The 14,237-nt window shown below is 38.6% G+C and overlaps 1 protein-coding gene across 2 annotated transcripts; it reads left to right on the top strand.

Moving 5' to 3' along the window:
* The first annotated feature begins 1,341 nt into the window (after positions 1-1,341).
* ubtd1a (ubiquitin domain containing 1a) lies at positions 1,342-13,453 on the top strand. Of its 2 annotated transcripts, XM_036126727.1 has the most exons (5): positions 1,342-1,731; positions 2,133-2,219; positions 10,875-11,102; positions 11,420-11,605; positions 12,593-13,453. In XM_036126727.1, exons 1-5 carry the CDS (start codon positions 1,680-1,682, stop codon positions 12,805-12,807), a joined length of 768 nt encoding a protein of 255 aa, XP_035982620.1. In that variant the 5' UTR covers positions 1,342-1,679; the 3' UTR covers positions 12,808-13,453. The 2 variants fall into 2 exon arrangements, with proteins under 2 accessions (XP_035982620.1, XP_035982621.1); XM_036126728.1 differs by lacking the exons at positions 1,342-1,731; positions 2,133-2,219 and adding an exon at positions 5,810-6,253.
* The last annotated feature ends 784 nt before the right edge of the window (positions 13,454-14,237 follow it).

The following is a 14,237-nucleotide window of genomic DNA, read 5'->3' as shown; positions in this document are numbered from 1 at the left end:
CCTGACCACAGAGACCTAAACCGTCCAGCTAACCCCCTCATTATCCAACCGCTAGTGATATTTATAGAGTCAGGTGTTTCCATCTTTACTCGCCGCACGCGCTCCTTACAGGACCTTGTACTACCTCAGTGATCAAACACTTTTAAGTGAAGCACTAGATAAGCTCCACTGAGCTGACTGAGCGAGGGTGCCAAGGGTGAAGTTGGTGGGGGTTACTCTGTTCCCGGTGCAAGATACAACGTAAGCCTGTTTAAATTTAAATGCAAGTTAAATTTTCCCTGAAAATGTAAGATAAACTGGAGGTAGTCCATGTTTAGCTGACAATGCATTAAGTACTTCCTGGACATGTCAGATATTGACATATACAGGACACTAGTACATCGCATGACGTGCATGGAACCTTTAAATTCACTGTCTTGTTTTGAGCATTTATGGGCGAATGTAGAGCTGAGAGTAAAATAAGAACTTCCTGTTTTAATAGAAAAACGAGTCTGCAAAATTATTATTAGCCCTTAAATATTATGGGATTTAATGTGGTAAACCAACAGAAACTAGAGCCAAACTTTTCTAACTTCTCTCTAATTTTACAAATAGGATTAGGCCATGCTGCATGCTTTGACCTGGCTGTCACTGCAGGCATCCACATATGATGATGCCACCACCACCATTCATCATAGGCAAGGTGTTTTGAGGGTCCGGTGTCATGTTTAATGCCACACAGAGCGTTTCATGTGTAGCAAAATGTCACTTTTGTTCTCATCTGACAAGTGCATCTTCTTTGTTCGCTGCGTCCCTTGCACGGTTTGTGGCACGTGTTAAACGCGGCTTCTTTTTAAAAGATTTTGCGGCTTTCTTTCAGTCATCATTTACTCTTTGCCACTTTTTCATAAAGGTTTATTTATTTATAGAGCACTGCAAAAAGAGAACTAAAAATAAGTAAAATTTTCTTGAAATAAATGTATTTGCCCTTGATTTGAGCAGGTAAATGAGAAATGAGATTATTTGCCTACCCCTAAAATAAGATAATTAGATATACTGCACTTGCAATAAGATGATGGAGATGAATTAGTTATATTTTAAGTGCAAAGATCTTATTCCATTGGCAAATAATCTTATTTACCTGCTCAAATCAATGGCAAACACATTCATTTCAAGAACATTTTTCTTATTTTTAGTTCTCTTTTTGCAGTGAGTGCCTGATTTAATTGTCGACCCTTCATCAGATTCCTCCACCTGAGCCAAGGTTAGGAGGTGAAAACCTTTGATTTTCTTTTGGTAAACGAGTCCGTTAATCTGAAGGAGCCCCGTCTCCGTTTCCGCTGTGACGCTGAGCGTATTTTACGCATGCGTGGAGGGCTTTAAAGCATTAATGAATTCTCTTGTTAGATCGAGTTGCTTAGATCGGAAACGGATTCGCCGTGTGGGCTCGCCGTAGTTTCATCTAGAAAAAAAAATCGGGGTTTTGTTTGTTCTTGTAAAGGGAAAAGTAAAAATTTTGGAAAACATTTTCTCGCTCCAGACTCTCGGTGAGCCCAGCGCGCCTCCGGAGCAGCGCGGACGCGCACTCGCGTAGCCCCCCCACGGTTTTGCGTGTCTCTCGCCCCGCTGGGCTTGCAGCTCCCGCTGATCCGTCACGTCCCGATCCGGCGATAAACTTCTGTTTTTGGCAACAAGTTCGGATGTGGCAAGCAAACTGCAGACGGATGCATAATTTAGCAGACTGGATTTCAGGTAGGATTCCTTTTCGTCTCCACAACTCTTAAACAGACAGTCTCTCTAAAACACTTTGAACGAATTAAACGCGCATCTCCTGATTTAAGACAGCAGTTTCAGGGGAATTAAAGCGAGTTTTCTCTTTTAAAACTGTGAATGAGTGATGATGCGAAGCGTGCAGGCGTGATGCTGTTGAGGCGCGTGTGCCCATCAGCTGGCACTACACGTGACATAAACACAGCAGCTTGTCTGACCTCACAGGAACAAGCGGTGCTGAGCTGTCATTTTAGCCCAAGATCATTACGCGTTTCATGCGCTCTTGTCTCGCATTTGTAAGCCCCACATACGGCATCTATATTTGGAAAATACAGCAACCATGATCTAAGTGCTTACATCCTTCTCCCTGTTCTGGGCCACAGTGACAGTGATGGGAGGCTGTGTGGGGAGGAGCAGGATGGATGGACAAGGGAGTGCCCATGGCTCCACAAGGAGCAAAAAACGTGGAGGTAAGAACCTGGAACACATTCAGAGGCTTACTTTACTGTGATCTGGAACCAGGGGTAATGCACTTGCTAATGCATATTTAATTCTGCAGGATTATGCTGCAACTAAGATTAAAGATCTCTGCGTTATGATGACGTAGGGCTTCTCGGATTTAAAGAACATTTTTATACCGCTGAAGCTCTTACTGTTATACAACATCAAGCAACACGAGTCGTCAGCATTCAGTTGGGGACAAGTTTAAAATTTCTTTCTGGGTAAGCTGTATAACAATGGTGAGGCCTGTAGTGTTTGATTTGCCTGTGACTTTTTCTCTTACTTGAAGGAAGGCCTGACAGGCGAAACCTTTGTTAAACTGTATTTAGACAAAACAATAAAATCTAATCAAGTTATATGCAAATTAAGTTAGAATCTTTGGCTGTTTTTTTATTTTTTATTTATTCAAACACTCTGAGAATTTCACTTCACTTAACGCATGAGCTTGCATAATGATAAATAGCAGCGATTGTAATAAAGCTGGATCAAAAATTTTAAGGGTAAAATAATTCAGTTTCCCATTGGAAAAAAGTACAAACATATGAGTTTTTTCAGTCATGTGACTCATCATTTCTTGTTGGCACCCACAACAACGGGTTCTTATTGCTACCTATATCTTTACCAAAAGAAATGTATCCTCATCTAGCAATAGAAGAAACTGTAACCCATGAAGTTAAGTACCAGAACTCTAAAGATTTCTTTGGTGATTATCAGTGAGCTATGAAACATGTTCCTGTCATCTTCCATTTTCCAAGAAAAATGACAGGATTCAAGATGAACAACTTTCATTACGGCTTTTAAAAAAAACATCAAATTATCTGCAAAAAAGCTGAAAATGTAAAGAGGAGCAATCACACTTGAAGAAACATGCAATCGTCTACGTTCAGTCTTTCAGCTGCTTTTATAGATCCATCCATCCATCCATCCATTTTCCAAACCGCTTAATCCCTAATGGGGTCGCGGGGGGTGCTGGTGCCTATCTCCAGCGTTCACTGGGCCTTTTATAGATCAGTGCGCAAAATGAACATACCTCAGACACCTATCAGCCACTGGTACAAGGGTCTGTGTAACAAGTACAACCTTAGTAAATGTCGTAGTTGTAATATTAAGTAAATCTTTGAGAGTAACAGCCTGTGGTTTGCCATAAAAGCAAATACAAACAAGAAGGCTTATAACAAACATGTTTTATCCATTGGCCGTGTACATCTGGTTGAGTGTAGATATGTACTTCCAAGGTGAAAAATTAACATAGAGGTCCTCTGAAATCAGAAGCTTTTCCTACCAGCCATGACCCCAAAATCCACCATAGCTGCCATGCACTTAAAACTTCCAGCTAGTTGCACAAAAAAAACCCAGTTTAAACATAATTTGCTTTTTCCAAACCTGCTGCAGAAGTGCAGTTATGTTGGCCGTGATATTATTCCTACATCCAAATCCCAGCTTTAGAAGTAACACAGCAGCGTACTTTGAGTATTTTCTCTTCTGAGTAGCTTCTGTTGATGCAGAGATCAACCAGCTTCAGCAACAACTTATTTTATGGCTGTTTGGGCTCATTATTACAACATACCAGTTTATTCGTTCATTGACTTACATGTAAAATCAGCGAAACAATAATACGTGTAAATCAATGATGGTAACATTTCCTTAGAGTACCACTATTGGCACCCCTTGTACCACCATTGCTAATTGTCCTACAGCGTAAAAAACATTGCTTTAAGTTACTAGAAAAGGTGTTTGTTAGCTGTAATGCTTATCTATAAGGTTTGTTATTGAGTGCTTACCAAGCAGAAAACCCAAATTACTAACTTACTCATTGAGTTTACACGACTTGACACTTCTGCACACATTTCCTTTTGAGTTTTTCTTACTAAGCAGCTGAAAAACAATAAATGAGCAGTCATTTTGATAAATCTAAGGGAGTTGTTTAATCTGTTCATACCTCGTAGAAATCTAACAACTAGAGCTGCACGATAAATTAAACCGCAGTTGTCTGCACCATATCAGTGCATGCAACAACATGATTGCAAAGGACTGCTCGGACGCAGCATTTGCTGCAGAAATAAAATAAATTTGTTGTTTTACTGAAAAACTTTGGCGGCTGTGGTTACCAAAGATTTTCAGTAAAAAACAGAGTGAAAATGTAAACCAGTGTACAGAACCACCTGTATATTTTACATTATAAAACAGTGGACTGCATGTTATCTTTAAATCTTTAAATGTATATTTAACAGCAGTTTTTTATTATATTTTGCAGGATTTTATGGCACTAGTTGGCCTTTTTATTGAAAGTAGGCTGACAGAGAGGGGGGATTGATTCTACCTTCAATAAAAAGGGCCACTAGTGCCAGAAAAAAATTAACAAAATAAGTAGCTGGTAAATATACATGTAAAGATAACAAACGGTCCACAGTTTTATAACGTAAAATATACAGGTGGTTCTGTAAACTGGTTTACATTTTCACTGTAAAATGTACCCTGCAAAAAGGGAACTAAAAGTAAGTAAAGTTTTCTTAAAATTTGTGGATTTTTCCTTGATTTGAGCAGCTAAATAAGATTATTTGCCAATGGGATGGGTATTTTTACCCCTAAAATGAGATAATTAGATATACTGCACTTGAAATAAGATGATGGAGATGAATTGTTACTATTTTAAGTGCAAAAATCTTATTCCGTTGGCAAATAGTCGAATTTTGCTGCTCAAAACAAGGACAAATACACTAATTTCTTTGAGATCTGACTTATTTTCAGATCTCTTTTTGCAGTGTACAAAAAGAGATCTGGTTTTCAGTAAAAACAACAGATTTGTTTTACAGTGTAGGATACTGTATCGCATATTGATAACATATTTGCCCAATTTACAATTACCCGAGGTCTGTTTTTTTGTGACTGAGATGCCGAAGCTCATGAATAGTGACTGTACAGAGAGAAAACAGTATTGCACCACATATTTTCCTGATGTTTTGCAGCCCTTAAACTAACCCTCAAAGTCACGGACCTTTATAAAGAAATTGCATTAAAACGTCTTTGTGCTCCTTTAAATTCATACTGCGCTTCTTATCAGTTGATGTGTCTTTAAGTCGTTTTCGGTCTGCGAACGTCTCTTGAACCTCCCAAGCCTTCGTCTTTTAGGCCTGGATTTAATCTGCATCCATGACCTCACAGATTATTTTGCCGCCCTTTAATCCAGTGTTTTGTAAATATCAGCCCGTGTGGTGGGCAGGGGAAATGTGTTGTGCACCTTTAACTGCAACAGCGACAGAAAGTTTTCCCATTTGATGCCGCATTCGTCTTCTGACATGAAACATGCATAAAATATGCACAAACGCTGAGATTTCTTGAAACTGAATCCACAAACTTGGATTTTCAACAAATGCGGACACGCCAGGTGCGTGCTGGAAGTGTTTGTTCTGCGAATGGTGCCACTTCTTGGTAGCACAGCGGCTTCTCCTTCTGGCAGACTGCAGTGGTCTGACCACGGTTTATAGCCTGTTAATAGCTTTAGTACGTTGGCTTTGGGTATTTCCATCCTGTCTTTAAATAGAGCTGATAGGATTAAGCCTCTTGTGTAAAGCTGCTACCTTCTTGCAAGGACACCTGGCTCACTCTCTGAATGCACGGAACCCGTTTCGATGAATTGCTCGGCTGGTATTTGCGGGGTTGTGTGTTTTTAAGTAGAAGGGGTTAAAACGGGAGAAGGCGGTGGCGTTTTAAAGCAACTGGGGAAGTGTAACAACAGGTAGACGAGCTCAGAATCTCAGTCGGCTCTTTGAGCTGAACTAGATCAGGCGCATCGGCATTACTCAGTGGACACAGAAAGGGGACTCGCTACATTTGTCGATTTCAAGCTCTGGGACTCTTTTTTTTTTGGAGAGGGGACTTTTTAATGAGCAGAGGCTTGATTTACAGCAAAGTTCAGATAAAAGAGCAGCGATGGGGGTGCCTAACTCCAGGGAATGCAACTACTATCACGCTCCAAATGCACCCTTAAAGATTTTACTCAGAAGTAAGTATGGGTCTTGTTTGGGATTGTTTTAACGTGAGTAAGTTGAACTCAGGGACTATACGTGGTTGTTGCAGCTGGTTTTGAGGTTAGTTTTGTTCTCGGGCTCATTGATTTGCATTAAAACGCACCGATCAGGCCTCTCCTGGCCAGTACCGATTTTTGAGTTTCTTCTGAGACCTGTTGACTCTCGTTTTTCACCATTTCTGACTAAGACACACAGAAAAGATGAGAATGTACTCCAGGTTATTTTTAGAGATTTAGTTTTAAACAGAACATTAAATAAATGAGATTATTCCCATTAAAGCATAAACGCGTGTTAGCCAAACCTTTGTGTAGATTCTGCTAAACTAAAGGGCATTAAAGACAATGCTGACAGACTGAAACTAGAGGGAGGTCCAAGTTTTTATGAAGTTAATGGATATGAAAAGATAAATCTGCCAATTACTCATCAGAACTGATCATGGGGTAATTGGCCAATTCCAATATCTGCATGATTGATTGCTGCATCTGTTCTGCTGTATTAAATTAAAATCAACAATAAGTGAAATGGCTTTAAATAAAGAGAAATGTGGAAGTGGATCTTGATGTAATTAGCATATATTTGAAGTGATGCTTCTTACTGTGCCAGTGAACAAGCTGTTTGTTTAATTTGAGGGATTATGCATTAAAACAGCCACTGCTTTCGTGGATTATTCATTTAAAGTGTTAGAATGATGGTTGCAAAACTGTTACGTCAATCCCAGTTGTTTAATAAGTCTGACATAAATAGGTGTGTTTTTAGCATTTTCATCTTTTATATTGAAAACTACCTGCAGGACTATTGAAACTTTAAGCAACCTTTATTTTCACCATACCTTTCCCCATATAAAAATTGAAAAACACTTAAAAATAAAACAAGAAGAGCATAAAGATTTATCTGTTTTTGTTTTAAATATTTTTTTATAATGATACAAAAACTACAGATACCAGTAAAAGAAGTTGTAAATGATTTAATTCAAGCAAATTTAAAGCCAAAAATGATTTTTTTTGTGATTCAGACCGTGGCATTAAATTACTTTATTTTATGGTTTGTTGGGTTATAGGTGCCATCCTCCAGGACTGTTAACTTAAAGAGGATGAAAACACAAATCAAAACATAGTTTGTTGGATTTCAGATGCTGTTATAGGTTTGCAGTTCAGGAGACAAAGTCAAAAATGATCTCGGGACCTCGAGCCCTAATGGATGTAGCCCAGCAGCGAGCGGGATGACTTTTTTTCTGTATACTGCAGCCTTTTATATAGTAACGCCTGTCCCTGACAGGTTTTTACAACTTTGTATCAATTCAAATAAACTAAAGCAAAAATCAGGGCTGCGTTTTTTCAGGAAACATGTATTATTGATACCATTGCTGAAAAGGCTTCAGTGACGAAATCAGATTTTTGTTTATTTCGACTCTTTTGTTTCTTTGTCTTCATCATGATGTACCCAACGCTCTTTGTGAGCTTTAGTATGTAAGTCGATGAAACTACGTGGGCATCCAACAGGCCAAATATATTGTTGGAAATTAGAATTTGCATGCAAGGCTTTTGAAATATGATATCATACCAGATATTGCATCCAGGCAGTCCTTTTGCAATATTGCAAACAGTGATAATGTGATGATGAATGAACCTTGATATGTTTTGCTGCTAGATAGATCATTGGTACTATTTTTTGTTTTTGACAAAATGCTGACTGTTCAGCTAGGAGCAGAGTTTTTACTACCTCAGTAATTTTAAACCTGCTTCTCTGTAGAATTGCCATGTGACAATTAGTCAGTAAAATGATATGGAGTTTGTTCCATTTTTGTTTTAGACTCATTAACTTAATTAAACTCCACATAAAAGATACGGATACATATTTATGACCAATATATATCAGAATGGTTTAAATGATTTATTAGAATTAACCCTGGGATAACGCTGCCTGATCAGAAGTCAAAACTGCACGATGCCTTTATCAAACTACATTCTTTGGGATAGGAACTGCAGTAAATACCCAAGTTAGGCGCATAGCATTGATATGACAACTTAATATAATGCAAGTTTAATAAATTCACATTTATTTAAAACAGGTTTTTGATACAATTTATGATTTTCAATTAAATAATAAGCAGCAGTTGTCTTAGAGTTATTGTCATTTTAAGATCAAATGTAGTAATTATGTTTAAAGGATTTATTGCTCTGGGTTACAACTTTATTTCTTCCCATGCTTACAGAAAGGAATAGACAAGGCTGGTACATATTTCTGCTAGCTGTTTTTGTCCCATGTGTCACAAACGTTGTCTTTGCTTTTCATACTGGGGAATTTAGAGGGTACTGTGTTACATAAATAAATGTTACGTAAGGTCTTAAACTCCGCTCATCAAATGTAAAAACGACTCAGAAAAGATGAAACATGCTTTTAAAAAAAAATTCACAGATTAAAAAACTTTTTTTCTCTCTTCAAGCCCGTTGTGGGTTTGTGTTTCTATGCATTTGCTGTTGGAAATGGTGGAAATGTGATTTTTTTTTTTTTTTTTTTTTTGCTGCTGCTCTTCATTGGTCAAAGGATGCTCATCTCTTTATTCAATGCCCAATGGGATAGTGGCAGATAAATCCTGTTATGTGGAACCTGATTACAGCCCATAATCCATTGGCGTGTGTCTGTGTGCGTCCATGCACATGTACTGTACAGTCTCAGTGACTAGCCACCGCAATAATCCACGGTGCTATAAATAACACGTTTGATTTTCTTCTAGCAGTGAATCAAGCGACCTTTGTGGGTAATTCTGTAAAGAAAATATGCTTTATATGCAGGTGTTGCACTCCTGCACAAGTTGCATTAACAATTCATGATTTTTTCTCTGGGTATTGCACCTCAAAAAACCTGATTACAGAATATTATATTGCTTATATTATTAAGATAACCTTAGACTTGTTTTTGCTTGACTAAGTATACACTAAATGCATTTCTATAGTGTATTTGACCCATTTAGTGTTGCTATTGGATCCCCTAAAACATTCTCCTATCTGTGTCATTTCAAAAAAGTGCTTTCTACTCTCCCTTGTGTTGCGCTAATGTAACACTCCAGAGCTAAATTGCATATCTGTGAAGCTCTCCTTATTGGAAACAACAGCTTCCAACAAACAACTCTGTCCAGGACACAAAACAAAACCATTACCTAACGCTCAGCGGTGCCAGAGGTAATGGAAAAGAGCTTAGCAGCTTTAGATCAGCCATGGCGTGGGTCAACATGGCAGCTCCATGTCTCCATAATAAGCATTTTTTACTTCACTGCTTCATGGCACCTTTAGATTCCTGTTTAGAAGTACAATGGTGCGTAAAAAAGTATTCAGCCCCACTGACTATTTTGTCACGTTAGTACTAAAAACGTGCATATTTGTATTGGGATTCTCTGTGAAAGCCCGTTTGTTTTCATCACTTTCCAAGTGAATGCTTTGTAGAGTTACATTTTGCTCTTTGGGTTTGACTCTACCAACGTTGAATTTTAAAAATTTGTTGGATTTTTTGCTTATTACTTGTTGCAAAATGGCTCAATAGGACAGAGAGCGTCTGTGAAGAAGTCCTTTTCACCCTAAAACAGGTTTTCTTCCAGGAGCTCCCATCATTTCGGATGGTGCGTTCAGGATGATGTGCAGAGTTAATTTCTCCTCCACACGTAGTGTTGTACATTCAAGTCAAACAGTTCAATTTTGGTACATATTTGCTACCTGGCTTGTGGCAAATTGCAAATACTTGTGGAGAACGTGAGGCTTTCTTTCAGCAACAGCTTTCTTTTTGCAACTGGCCTCAGAGGGTTTGCGGTTGTGCCATACTCTTTTCATTTTCACATTAAGGGATTGAACACTGCTCTGTTGAAAGTTCATAGATTTAGATAATGAGTCACAAAGTAACCATGCTTTGAATGTTTTGCACAGCTTTATCCCCAACGTCTCTGCTGTGCTCCTTGTTTTTCCTGTTCTTCCTTGTTTGTTCTCTACTGTTCTGTACCAAACCTCTGAGGCCTTAACAGTACAGCTTGATTTATGCTAAGGTTAAATTACAGACAGGTGGACTTTTTACTAATCAGGTGCCTCCTATAGGTAGTCGTTTGTACTGGACTTTATTTAGGGGTATTGAAGACACACACACTGCTTTATATATATATATATATATATATATATATATATATATATATATATATATATATATATATATATATATATATATATATATATATATATATATATATATATATATATATATATATATATATATATATATATATATATATAAACACCTTAGACAGGTGTTTAAATGTCTAAGATGGCACATTTTTATATATATATATGTCTAAGATGGCACATTTGTATATATATATATATATATATATATATATATATATATATATATATATATATACACTGTATAAATGTCACACTTTTCAAACTATGTCTCCCTTTGCTTCTACTTCATTACTCATGCACTACTTACTGTTGCTCTTTTGTATCAAATCCCTCTAAGATGCATTGTAGCTTACAGCCTCTTTGTGAGCATTTAAGACTTTAGGTCAGATTAAATACAACCTTCTTTTTGATTATTTTTTTATTTTTTATATAGCACGCAATGAGCCTCTCAAGAAAGAGCGTCCTAAATGGAAGAGTGAGTACCCGATGACGGAGGGCCAGCTGAGGAGCAAGAGAGATGAGTTTTGGGATACCGCTCCAGCCTTCGACGGGCGGAAAGAGATCTGGGACGCACTCAGAGCGGCAGCCCTGGCTCTGGAGTGCAATGACCTGGAGCTGGCTCAGGCTATAGTGGATGGAGCCTGCATCACTCTGCCACACGGTACAAAACATTCACACAGTCAGTTTCCCATGTGAAAACATTGCCCAAATCCAAAGCTTTAGACATGCTGGAACTCATTGGTTGAATAGGGATAACTCTCCCAATGCCAGAGAGCAGAAAATCCCAAGCCTGATTAGTAAGATATTACTGCTGTAGTAATTATGTAATAGTAACAGTGCTGCGTGACCTCTAGAAACAGACCGATGCACGTAGAGCCCGAGGATAAAGCACATTATGCTCGCTCAGAGGAGACTTTTTAATCATTGAAGGTTTTCAGACAGCGGAAGCTTATTGTCTGGGTGTCCTCTCCTTTGCAGGATCTCTCACGGAGAGCTATGATGAGCTGGGAAACCGCTACCAGCTCCCAGCGTACACTTTAGCACCGCCTCTCAACCTCATCACTGAAACGTCCGGCGAGAGCAAGCTGTCTGAAAGCGCGCAAAAACAAGTTCAAGCTCCAGTGTGCAGAGAGGAGTTCCAGCTGCGGGTGCGATTATCGACAGGTAACGAACGCCTTGGACACGTTTTCCAAAAAGACACTTAATCGTTTTTACTCACTTACTCACTTTTCCTGTTTTAGGTTAGGTTTGCCAAATTAGTTTGTATGCTAAAAACTAGAACAATATGAAGGAGAGAGAATTTTGTTTATAACTTTTTCAAATAAGGAATTTACATTCTCTTAAGAATGTCTATAAACAATTTGGGAAAAACCAAACGACGATGTCATTGCTTTGTAAGCATCCATTAGGTTAACCCACAACATTTGAGTTAACTTAAGGCAAACCTGGGGATGCATTTTAAGGCAACATATCTCACACGCTGCTTTCATCCTGGGAAATTCAGATGAACTTAGCCAAGTAGGTAGATATCAGGAGGACAACTGTGGACTTCTGCAACTTTGGTTCACCCTTGGGTACAATTTGCAGATGCCTGAAAGTGCCGCGTTCATCTGTTCAAGCAAAAACACAAACAACGAGCAAATCCTGGCATCATGCCGTTAGGAAGGAGAAAGGTAGAGAGACTTTGTTTTGGGGCTAAAAAATAAAGGCTAAAAAGCTTCTGGTAACGCTAGATGAAGCTGGTAACTTACATGGGCTGAAAGGCCACTCTTTGAGGAAGAGGTCATTACCTCTAAAGCAACACAAAAAAACAGATTAAAGTTTGGAAATGCACTAAGGAACAACCAATTAGTATTTGGAGACATACCTGTAGTCAGTGTTTGGCCATAATATAACAAACACTAAAGAATTGGAAGTAATCTTATGAATTTTAAGTATTTAAAATGTTATATCTTGTTATTCTAGAGTTCATCAAATAGAAATTATTTTTGGTAATCGTAGCTGAGCTAAAACAGAATAAGTTTGGTCTGATTTAATGTCAGACAGTGAGGGGGAAAAAAAAGTTGTGCCTTCATAAAATTGCTGTTAACATCTGGTCTGAACTGCAGCTGGAGGTGTTTAAATGTCTAAGACGGCGCGTTTCTGCTTTAGGGAAGGACGTGCGTCTGACGGCCAGCCTGACGGACTCCATCGCCGTGCTGAAGAGGCAGCTGGAGAAACAGGAGGACATCGAGGTGGTCCGCCAGCGGTGGTTCTTCTCCGGGAAGCTTCTGACGGACAAGACTCGTCTCCAAGATGCCAAGATCCAGAAGGACTATGTGGTCCAAGTGATCGTCAACGTAAATCCTTCCGTCATACCCAACTGAGGGGTGAGGAAAGGATGAAGGACGTGCCAGAGAAGGCTGCAGGAATAGGAGCAGGTTTCTGGCAGGGGAATTTTATGTACATTTTATATAATAATTTAATGCTTTTATATTGCTCCTTTTTATATTTTTCCTTTTTTTCCAAATAAAGAGATATTATTGAAAAGCACTGAAACACTTTAGGTGATGATAGAGCCCTGAGATGCACATCCCAGTGTCTGCCCGTCTGTATCTGAAGACCTCGACTTGCAGCTCTATTGTTTACATGGATTCTTCTCCTCGTCTTGTTTGTTTGTACTTATGCTTGTTGATGGATTAAACGCAGCTCTCACATGTGGAAAACATAAGGAAAATCTACTCTGCTTCTTTCTTCTTCGACAACCAGATGGGAAATTATAACCGTAAACATCAGATCGAGTGTTGTTTGGTCATCTAACCGTGTGAAAAGCACATTTTCACCAGACACTATAAAGACACTGAATAAAACAAAGGAACTGTTTTTATGAGGCTAGAAAGAGATGATGAGATTTGTTTGTTTTTGTTTTTTTTAGTTCATCGTTTCAAACAACTGTACAAACATGCAATAGTTTTTCTGATGAAAATTATGCTCACTATGCTGTCATTTGTTATTAAATGTTATGTACTTGAACTCATCTCCTAATTTATTGTCACTCCAAAACTATATATTTAGTGAATGCTCTCATCTTTTCTTTTTGACTGTTAAAAATTGCAATGACTCGGAAAGGGAACAGCTCCAGGGTGCTGGCCTACAGTCAGTAGTGAAGGCTGAAATGACGAGAAGACGTCAGTGTGCTGTGGTGGAAAAAAAACAGGCGCCGAACACTTTATTATCTACCAAAGAACACGCAGACAGGTGTGGAGAGGAACGGTGTGAGTTTTATAAACCGATGAAAGCAAGATCTTGTTTTGGTGGAGCCTCTGCACCGCAGACAGTTCAAGCCACAGTACATTGTGAAGCATGATGGCATGAGTTAATGACTTTAAAATGAGTGTTTCAAGTAGACATCAACCCCAAACCTGGCAGTGATTGAGCAGCATCCTGATTCCAGACCAGCATGATAAACATTATGGAGCCAAAAGCCCTGTCTGCTAGAAAAACAAGAAACTTGTTAGGTGACATCAAACATGCTTTTTCTGGAGCAGTGCAGAGAAATTGCACAGCAATTATTAATAAAGTCCAATTATTCGGAGCTCAAATACGGCCTCACAGGTGCCAGAAGCTTGTTGACTCCATGCAACACAGATATGAGGCAGCTCTTTAGAAACAGTGATTATACAACTAAATAGGGATTCAGAGGAAAGCTAAATTATGAAGCATTTATTTTAGTTTAAACAGTAAAAGTTTGGAATTGTCAAGAAAGATGCCTAATATGCCGAATACTAATAATAGTTAATAATAGCTAATTTCTTTA

Source organism: Fundulus heteroclitus, chromosome 22, assembly GCF_011125445.2.
Source record: "Fundulus heteroclitus isolate FHET01 chromosome 22, MU-UCD_Fhet_4.1, whole genome shotgun sequence".
Taxonomy (NCBI): Eukaryota; Metazoa; Chordata; class Actinopteri; order Cyprinodontiformes; family Fundulidae; genus Fundulus; species Fundulus heteroclitus.
This window is presented reverse-complemented; position numbering and strand designations above follow the sequence as displayed.

Coding starts and splice junctions, on each gene's coding strand:
- ubtd1a (XM_036126727.1), top strand. CDS start 1,680: ATGTGGCAAGCAAACTGCAGACGGATGCATAATTTAGCAGACTGGATT. Junction 1,732..2,132: donor TTTAGCAGACTGGATTTCAG/GTAGGATTCCTT, acceptor TCTGGGCCACAG/TGACAGTGATGGGAGGCTGT. Junction 2,220..10,874: donor AAGGAGCAAAAAACGTGGAG/GTAAGAACCTGG, acceptor TTTTTTATATAG/CACGCAATGAGCCTCTCAAG.